The 10,493-nt window shown below is 44.9% G+C and overlaps 1 protein-coding gene across 1 annotated transcript; it reads left to right on the forward strand.

Moving 5' to 3' along the window:
* The first annotated feature begins 502 nt into the window (after positions 1 to 502).
* Positions 503 to 5,693, forward strand: S100A11 (S100 calcium binding protein A11). The gene is made up of 3 exons (XM_030846499.3): positions 503 to 601; positions 4,374 to 4,526; positions 5,370 to 5,693. The coding sequence occupies exons 1-3, from the start codon at positions 599 to 601 to the stop codon at positions 5,523 to 5,525; spliced, it is 312 nt and encodes a 103-aa protein (XP_030702359.1). The 5' UTR covers positions 503 to 598; the 3' UTR covers positions 5,526 to 5,693.
* The last annotated feature ends 4,800 nt before the right edge of the window (positions 5,694 to 10,493 follow it).

The following is a 10,493-nucleotide window of genomic DNA, read 5'->3' on the forward strand; positions in this document are numbered from 1 at the left end:
GCTTTGTTTTGTTTGTTTTTTTAACTGTTTTCGGTTTAGAGAGAAGTCTGAGACAACGGTGCTCCAGCTGGCACAAATCACTACCATTTAGTCTGTTAACGTCTCCAGTGCGAAAGAGACAGCCCTGGTTTATAGGGAACTTATAGCCCACACTCCACGTTGCACGTTTTTCAAAGGGACCTTTCTGCCTGTCTAACATGCATGACCAGAATGAGCTCGTGAGCTTGTACAGGGAAAAGACCCACAGACTTGGACAGACTTCCAGAAGACCGCTATGCAAAACTTTCAATTCGGAAAAGTTCAAAATCTTCAAGGTTCACGGGACAGGGGAGAGAGATTATTTAGGGCTCAGGGAGGACAATGGGTTTTGTGTGAGTTTTAAGGTGAAGCCGTATGCTTGGCAAAGAAAGGCGACGGTGACCCGTCCGGATCCGCGCGGCGGCGGACGGAGCGGAGGAGGGGTCGCGTGAGTCAGGCGGAAGCCGCGCGGGGCGGAGCCGGGTGGGGCCGGACCTGGGAGTTAGCAGACCCGGCCCGCCGCCCAGTGCGCGCCTCGCCGCTCCTCGCTCGCAGCCCTGTGCTTCGCTCCTCTCCGAACATGGTAAGCCGCGCTTTTTATTTGTCTTCCTCTTGCATGAAAAGAAAAAAGCAACAGCATACTTTTCACCAGACTTGGTCTTTGATTTTTATATGGACGTGTTAGGAACCAGAGCAGGACGAATGAATCTATGGCAGGGAATTAGGAAAGAGCGGATGGAAGGAAGAAGCCCTGAATTATACCTGTAATAACAGCCTAGGGGTAGCAACGGGAGGTTCTTTTGTTTTCCAGGCGAAGGTCTAGGGCTGGGATAGAGGAAATGCACTGCGAGCCGCGCCCCGCTCGGAGCCCCGCACAGGGTGAAGCCGCCCCGACCCCTCGCTCAGGCGGGACGGGGGCAGGGGTGTCCGGCCGGTGCGGGACGCCCCTCGCCGCCGCTGTCCGCGGAGCCCGGGGTACGACCTAAAGACAGGGGTTGGAATTCTGCGCGGCGACGCTAGTTATGTACAGTTCTAGAGACCAGAAAGGGAACGTTTCAGACCTAATGGTCTGACCCCTAGGGGAAATCAGAGTTTCGGTAAAAGACCGGCAAACGGCCAAGGCGCAGAGACTGAAACTGAAGCGGGTCCCAGCTAGCCGAGCGGCGCCCAGGAATGTGGGAGGAGCCCGGCGACCGGAAGCCCCCTCCTCCTTTCTTTTTCCTCCTAGCCCACCATCTTGTTAGGTGCTCACCCAGTCTCCTGTTTTTCTTCTCTCAGCTCCTGCCATCCCCATTTTGAACTCTTTTCTTTTCCATTAATACACCTCCAAAATCTGCCTCTTCCTTGGCCTCTCTTTAGTGAAGGGAGGTCTGCAAACTTCCGCCCAAGGGCCAAATCGGGGTTCTGTTCGCCCACGAGCTACGAACGGATTTTACATATTTAAACAGTTGAAAGAAAGTCAAAGGAAGAATAATACTTTGTAACACATGAAAATTATATGAAAATCAAACTTCAGTGTTCATAAAGTTTTATTGGCGCACGACCACGCCCATTCATGAGTTTTCTGTGTGGTTGCTGCCCTGCTACAAAAGCAGAGTGACAGAGACCATATGAGCCGCACTGGCCTAAAACTTATACCATCTGGCCCTTTACAAAACACGTTTGCCAACCCCTGCTTTAGTCTGCCAGTCTGTACCCCCGACTGCGCTTTCTCCTTTCCGTGCAAAAGCGAGGAATCAATGTCCCATGGAACATAGAAAAGGCAGACCCAGCACCACCAAGTGGTAAAGACCTGGAATGACCGCCCCGGCGGAAGGTGGATGCCACCAGGGCTCCTTGGGAGGAAAGGGAGCATGTTAGTTAAGAATGAGAACTGCAATACTTGAGTTTTTTCAGGCGTTACTTTTTTTTTTTTAACTTTCTCAAATGTTGAGTGTTTAGCATGCATTTTTTAACATTTATTTTTGTCTGCGTTGGGTCTTAGTTGCTGTGCGTGGGCTTTCTCAAGTTGTGGTGAGCGGGGGCTACTCTTTGTTGCAGTGCAAGGGCTTCTCATTGCGGTGGCTTCTCTTGTTGCAGAGCACAGGCTCTAGGTGCACGGGCTTCACTAGTTGCGGCATGCAGGCTCAGTAGTTGTGGCTCACGGGCTCTAGAGCGCAGGCTCAGTAGTTGTGGCACACGGGCTTAGTTGCTCCGCGGCATGTGGGATCTTCCCGGACCAGGGCTCGAACCTGTGTCCCCTGCATTGGCAGGCAGATTCTTCACCACTGCACCACGAGGGAAGTCCCTAGCATGCATTTTTTTAATTCTCTCACAGCACCCATTTATCACGCTGTTTTCTCCTTCCTATCATTGTTCCCATCAAATACAACTCTGAGGATGCAGTGATGGGGAGCACTGGCCTCCATCCAAGCAGGAGATCTCCTCCTTCAGCCACTGCTCGAACTTGAGCAAAGCTTTCCTGTCTCTGGGCCTCTCTGCCCCTCCAGCACTACAAATTTTGCAATTCCATTTAAGTAATTTGATAATTGTGTTTCTTTTCCTCTGGAAATTACCTCTGGGAAGAAATGCAGGGGTTTTAACTTTCTCCATGTGGCTGATAGCAACAGTTTTAAAGGGGAAAAAAAAATCTGTCAAGATTGACGTTAAGGAGAGAAAAAGGAAAAGCAGAAAGCCACTTTGAAACTGGAAAATCAAAAAGCAATCTGAATTCCGCAAAGAAAAGAGGCAGAGGACACATCTGTAGGTCTAGAAAAAGATCACAAAGCCCTTGCTCCTCAACCTGGAACCTTCTACCCTATCTGGTGTGCCCTTCCAGTCAGCCTTGTTCCTGTAATCTGACACGTTAGTAAGACTGTGAGATTGTAGTCCTGGTAAGAAAAGCTGTTGTGCAAACACATCTGTTTCTAGGCTGTGGTATTTTGTTTCTCACCAAAACTCTGAAGCTACCAACACTTTTCTAAAGAAAAAGTTCTGACAGTGTGACCATTGAGGAAGAATAGATCTCCAGAAGGGGCTTTATAGATGCTTCAGGATGCAATGAGCACCAGGCACCTGGCTAGGCAGTTAAAGCACCTGGAGAGACTGAAGGAGGGAAGGAGACTGGCAGCTGTGCAGCTAAGAGCTCAGATCAATAACAGGGCTCACATCAATCCTTAACATATTAATTATGGGGCCTGAAAGTCTCTAGCTCTGGGCTCCAGGAAGTCCATCCCAAGAACAAATTAACGGGCTAATTGCCACATTGCGAATGTCACCATCCAATGTAGACATTGTTAATGTCCACAGAGAAAGCTTTGGAGGAAGGGTGTGGCCCTGCAAGATTTCCAGAAAGTCTGCAGTTCCCCTTCTTATCCACCAGGAGGAGCCCACGAGTTCCTCACGTCTGGGGCCCAGGCGCTGGCTGGAATGAGGGGCAGACTCGGCATGACAGAATTTCCTTGAAGACATCTGTTGTAAGGAAGGCAGAGCCCAGAACAGGATATGAAGCTTGTGCTCCTTCTAGTGCAGCCACAGCTGTGGTTCAGCTCCGTAGATGCGATGGGAGCTGTGTGAGCGGCAACCTAAGAGCCCCCATATCAACCTTCCTGGTGTGAAGTGACCAGAGAAGTTCCACCAGCCTTTTCTGTGGGAATTAGTGGCATCTGGGAATAGAAGGAGCAAAGGCCAAGGGCTGCAGAAAGCAACCTGGAGGCTGAGATTGTAGCAGTAGCTCTGCCATGTCAGTTCCCTTCTTATGCCTGTTTCCTCACGTGTAAAATTAAGGGGTTCTAACTCTCAAATACGAAAGCTGCTTTCCAACATCCAAAAAGTTCTCAGATCTCCTACCCCATACACAATAATAACTATGCTTTTAGTTTTCTTCTAGAAAATGTATGAGTCCTGGGAATTCAGTATTCCTTTAAAAAGAAATGCCATTTCACTTATCACAGTAGCCTCCATATACTCTTGGAAAATAGGGAACTTTTTAGTCTATAGACAATGCTTGGTATGTATATGGATTTGTGGATATATAGTTATACATATATTTATCCACACATTCTAAAAATATCAGTAAACCCTGTCACCTCACGCTCATCTAGGCAGTCTACTGCTTTCAAACATACCAGCATGCTCCATATTTACCCTCACTAATTTTCACCTGGAATAAACATGTGAGGAGATGTGGGGAGGAAGCTCACCGAATGTGACTTTCTGTGGTTGTCTTGGGCCCCTTAGCCCCCTAAACAATGACCGAGTCTTTCAGGAAACTGCTTGACCCAAAATGAAGAGACAAGATCCTCTGGAGTTTTCCCTAGCACCCAGCTTTTGATATCTTGCCCTTGTCTGAACCCTGAATTTTTTTTTTTCCAAAGGCAAAAACATCCAGCCCTACAGAGACTGAACGGTGCATCGAGTCTCTGATTGCTGTTTTCCAAAGGCATGCTGGAAGGGACGGTAACAACAGCAAACTCTCCAAGGCGGAGTTCCTTATCTTCATGAATACAGAGCTGGGTGCCTTCACAAAGGTATTGGTCCCTGCCCCCACCCCCAGGCCACACACAGCATGAAACAAGACCCTGGGAGAATGGCTAGGCGGGAAGGACAGCAGCTGAGCCCCTAGGGCTGAGTAAACTCTGAATGACTATTAAAGGACCTTCTGTTCTCCTCTTCTTTGAATAAAGTATGTTCTAAAGATCAAAGTTATCAAACTACACTGACATAGGGAACAGTGATTTTTTTCATTTAAGGAGAGGGGCTTACAAAATGGTAAATGGAGTAATAGAAGAGTTTTCAAATTTTATTCCTCCACCCCAAAGCCTCTAGGGCAGCCGTAGAACTTTCTGTAGTGATGGAATTAATGTTCTATATATGCGCTACCTGATATGGTAGCCACTAGCAACTAAAGGACTGACTTTCTAAATTAATTAAGTAGCCATATGTAACCAGTGGATGTAAGTGTGCGTATGTGCTGGGGGCTTGGATGAGTGGAGGATGGGGCTGATTAGGCAGGGACCGCATCCTCTTTCCACCTCCAGTCACTCTGCTTTTATGTAGTTTGTATATTGGAGTTGCATGCAACACTTAGAAAAAGTTTTCCACTGTTTTTACAAAATTGAGTAACCCCTGATGGTCACAGAAAGAACCCTGGACTAGGAGCTAGAAAAGCTGGGTTCGTGTCCTAGGTCTTCCGCTTAGGCCACTCACTTCACCTGTTTGAGTCTGTTTCTGTCTCTGAAAAGTGCGAATATTAATAACCCCTACCCGGTACCTCACACTCTTGTAAGAATAAAATGTGGAAACATTTTTGAAAGCATCTTAGAAAGTACAATATAAAGGTACTAATATCATTATTATTATTATCTTTGCAGAACCAGAAGGACCCTGGTGTCCTTGACCGCATGATGAAGAAGCTGGACCTCGACTCTGATGGACAGTTAGATTTCCAAGAATTTCTTAATCTTATTGGCGGCCTGGCCCTAGCTTGCCATGACTCCTTTATTAAGTCTACCTCTTCCCGGAAGTAAATCGGAGGAGCCTTTGGGCCTGGCCTCCAGCCCCACTCCCTTTCCTTCAGCCTCCCAATTATCATCTACCCCTCACAGCCCACACATACCCTGAGCCCAGTGTACCCACCACCCCATGCAGGCCACTCCTGCTGGTAGTAATAAAACAATATTGTTTTTTAAAGCACACACTGGAGAGTCAGTAAATTTGTGCAAGGGAGGGAGATGACTGGGAGGAATATAAATTAGATTGATGGAAACAGTTACCAGAAGTTGCAAAGTAAATAGTAAAAATGCATCTTGGGTGTATAAATAATCATGACTAATGATACCAACATAATCATCTAAATTACTCAGACTGATGGAGAGACATCACTTATTGTTCACTCATTAAACATCTATACACCCCTACTACAGGCACTGTCATAGGCTTTGAAGATACAGTCAGCAAGACAGATAAGGTCCTGCCTTCACTGAGGTTACCTTCTAGTGGGGGGGGGGAACAAATGAATAAACAAACAAATAAACAAAGAACTATGAGTGCAAAAAGATAGTTGTTGTCTTTCTGAAAGCCAAATTGAATTCTTTTCAAAAACTTGATTAGAGAAACTCACTGAAGATAACTGTGGTTGATGTAGGTGTAGCTGAAACAACTGTAAACAAATGTGAAAAGCCTCATAAAAATCTAGAAGCATCTTTCACTCAGATTGCCTCACAAGTATCTTTAAATTCCTCCACTTAAAGGAACTGGGACTTCATCCTGGTGGTCCAGGGGCTAAGACTCCACGTTCCCAATGCAGGGGGCCCAGGATTGATTCCTGGTCAGGAAACTAGATCCCACATGCTGCAACTAGGAGTTCACATGCCACAGCTAAAGATACTGCATGTCGCAACTTAAAAAAAAAAAAAAGATCCCACATGCTGCAATGAAGATCCCTCGTGCAGCAACTAAGACCCAGTGCAGCCAAATAAATACATAAGTAATAAATTGTTTTTTTAAAAAAAGGAACTGAAAATCATAAGTGTGATTTATGCGAGAAAGGCAGTATAGCAAAATATTGGTAAATGTACATGTTTTAAGTTTAAATATTTAGAATATTTTTATGAATACCCATTTTAACTGATTTTTTTTTTTAAGTTAACCAGCCAGCTACTGGTCCCTAGCCTTCAGAAAAGACAGTCTCTACCATTTCCCAATAAACTCGTATTCTTCTCTCTGCCCCAGCTTGATCTCTTCCACTCCTTTCTCCACCCTGTGACCAAAGAGTTTTTAAAGGCAAACTTGATGTCACTCCCTTGGTTAAAACCAAGCATTGATTCCTCTTAATAAGCAAGATGAAATCCACAGTTATCTTTGGGCACCCAAGGGCTTTCATGGTGGGTCCCTAACCCCTTCTCCAGCCTCATTCCCACTTCTCTCTAGACTTGCCAAATACTCCTGAGCTGATAACTAAGTGCTGTGCCTCTGTCCCTTCATAATCTCTTCTTGCTGCCCTGAAAGCCCTTCGCCCCTTTCCCACCTTTTCCTACTCTATAGAGCAGCACAAGTGTCATCTCCCCTTATACTGTGCTTCCACAGCACTCTGTTCTCACCTCTCTTACAGCACTTATCACTCTGTATTGCAACAGTGATGTCTTCCCAGACTTGACTTTGAACTCAGGAAAAGGGATCTAGTTAAATGCATCACTGTATCACTAGTACCTAGCGTGGTGCCCGGCATATAGTGGGTCTGAAAAAGTAGATAGTGCTATAAAATCAGACTTGGGACACTACGCATATCAGTCAGGGTTCCCACAGGAAACACGTGCACACTCACCAGGGTCACTGAAGAAAGTTTACTGAAGAGACTATTACAAAGTTGTGCTCAGGGATAAGAGAAACAGAAGGGATGTCAAAGCACCAGGGACTAACAAAATTAGGAAGCTGTTACCACCACTAGGCCTGACTGGGCAAACCAAGGAGCAGTTACTGGAAGCTAGCAAGAACCACAGGCAAGGGAGGAGTCCCCACAGATGCTGTGGCCTTGTTCATAGAAATACGGCCACTATCAGACCACAGGCGGCAGGAGGGAGCCAGGGGAATAAATACCGATTTCTCTCTCTTCCCATCTTCATGATCTCCTGCCAGCACCTCCCATGGGACAAGCCAGCTGGAAAGCTGAGAAGGGCAGAGAAGCATAGAAAGTGGATATGGAGGGGCAAAGAGAATATCTATCACATCGTAGAAAGATGAGATCATTATTTCCCTACCACAGAGTTACTCCTGTCAGAGAGAGAAGCAGAGGATAAAGTGCTAATGCAAATAAATATTTTTTAGTATATATCCTTAATTTATTAAATGTTTTTTTTGTGGTTAAATTTACATAACATGAAATTTAACATTTTAACCATTTTTAAGTATACAGTTCAGAAGCATTAAGTACATTCACACTGTGGTGCGACCATCACCACTATTCATCTCCAGAACTTTTTCTTCCATGACGGAAATTTTGTATTCCCCACTCCCCTCTACTCCCATCCCTGGCTACAGACATTCTACTTTCTGTCTCTGTGAATTTCACTACTGCAGGTACCTCATACAAGTGGAATCATACAATATTTGTTTTTTTGTAACTGGTTTATTTCACTTAGCATAATGTCCTCAAGGTTCATCCATGTAGCGGCACATGTCAGAATTTCCTTCCTTTTTAAGGCTGAATAGTATTCCATTGTATGTCCATTGTATGTATATATTACACTTTGTTTATCCATTCACCCCCCAATGGACGCTTGGATTGCTTCCACCTTTTGGTTACTGAGAATAATGCCACTATAAACATGGGTGTACAAATATCCATTAGAGTCCCTGCATTCAATTCTTCTGGATTATACACCCGGAAGTGGAATTGCTGTATCATATGGAAATTCTGTGTTTAATTTTTTAGGAACCACCATGCCATTTTCCACAGCAGCTACACCATTTTACATTCCCATCAGCAATGTACAAGCAATGTCCAATTTCTTCACATCCTCACCAACACTGGTTATTTTCTGTGTCTTGGATAATATTCAACCTAACAGGCATGAAATGGTATCTCATTATTTTCATTTTCATTTCCCTAGTAATTAGTGATGTTGAACAGCTTTTCATGTACTTATTAGTCACATATATCTCGACTGGAAAAATATCTATTCTAGTACTTTGCCCATTTTTTCCCTATTGAGGTATTAATTGGTATAAAAAAACTGCACATAATTTATGTATACAATTTGGTAAATTTGTCCATTTTTTAATTGGGTTGTGTGGTTTTTTATTATTGAGTTGTAGGAGTTCTTTATATATTCTGGATATTAATCCCTTATCAGATACATGATTTGCAAATATTTTCTCCCATTCTGTGGGTTGCTTTTTCACTCTATTGATAGTGTCCTTTGATGCACAAAAGTTTTTAATCTTGATAAAGTTTTATTTTTGAATGTGTCTATTTTTCTTTTACTGCCTGTGTTCCTGGTTTCACATCCAAAAAACTATTGCCAGGGGCTTCCCTGGTGGTGCAGTGGTTGAGAGTCCGCCTGCCGATGCAGGGGACGCGGGTTCGTGCCCCGGTCCGGGAAGATCCCACATGCCGCGGAGCGGCTGGGCCTGTGAGCCATGGCTGCTGAACCTGCGCGTCCGGAACCTGTGCTCCGCAACGGGAGAGGCCACAACAGTGAGAGGCCCGCATAAAAGAAAAAAAAAACCATTGCCAGACCGAATGTAGAATTAAAAAAAAAAAGAAAAAAAAATCAAGCAAAGATCTAGCCCTTTTTAGGAAGGTTTGGCCCATGATGTTAGGACTTCTGTCAAGATTGAGGATGGAGCAAATACAGCAAGCCCCTTCCTACTGCAAATAATGCTGGATAAAATGGAACACCCCCCTCCAAAATAAGTTTAAATACTTAGTTCAAAATTCAGAAAGAGAAATATCCAGATGCCAAAAGCAAAAAAGGAACCCACAGTTGTAATTATGCCAGAATTGAGGTCATGTGAACCTAGGCTGCAGAACAGGAGCTCTTAGCTAAAGGAGACAAACCACTAAAGAGTTGCCCTATCAGTGATGAAGACTGAAAAACTCAGCCCACCACCCCAGACAAGACTCAGAATAAGCCATAGGGGGAACAAAGTTATCTGAGAGAAGTCAAAATGCTGCACTTGTGCTTCCTGGAGGCATGGGGCTCAAACACACACTGCTGCTTTGTACAGAATCTCCAGGCTAAGAAACTACCTTAAAAGTGCTCCAGAGCAGTAAACACAATAAAACCCTAGGCAAATGCAAACCACCTCATGGAGACACCCCAGGCATTTGGAGGATTTCCACAGAAGACAAATCCTGCTAAAATAGGCTGCAAACATTACAAACATTACACTGCACGTGAGAGGCTATCAGTATGTGCAAAAGATGAGAGACTTTGCACCCAAGTAAAGAGAGAGAGCAATCTGGAAAGGACTTTAACATGTTTGTTTAAAATGTTCAAATAAATACAGGCAGGAAGTAGGATACATGAAACAAGAACAGGGATACATGAAGTAGGAAAAAAAAAGAGAAGCAAATAGAGAGTCTATACGTGAAATATATAGTCATGCAGATATATAAAGGATCATGAAGCTGGACGTTTCACCAACAATTCCTGGCCCTGCTGGGGTGATGACGGGAGGATCCCGTCCTGCCCGCTAGACCTCAGGAAGACCTCACTGACTCACTGCACCCGCCCACCTCACAACGACCATGTTGTACTCTCCACGAACCTGGTGAGAGATGTTTCGGGAATTTGGGCAGAGAGACAGAGAGGACCACACCTGTACAGCAAGATCGATAATTCACGCTTTGTTTCTCTGCAGTCTCTAATCTCCCCTAGTCACCAGTGAAAACATTCCTGAATGGCCACAGTCAAGAAAGAAGACTCTGAGAGGGAAAGACAAGTCTGCACTGGCTGGGAACTGGCTCTCAGTGACTGAAGCACCCTGTGAGA

The sequence above is a fragment of the Globicephala melas genome, chromosome 1 (assembly GCF_963455315.2).
Source record: "Globicephala melas chromosome 1, mGloMel1.2, whole genome shotgun sequence".
Classification (NCBI taxonomy): Eukaryota; Metazoa; Chordata; class Mammalia; order Artiodactyla; family Delphinidae; genus Globicephala; species Globicephala melas.

Bases quoted from the DNA above. Each gene is read 5' to 3' on its own strand.
- S100A11 (XM_030846499.3), top strand. The intron at 4,527-5,369 runs GTATTGGTCCCT...TTATCTTTGCAG, and splicing joins AGCTGGGTGCCTTCACAAAG to AACCAGAAGGACCCTGGTGT.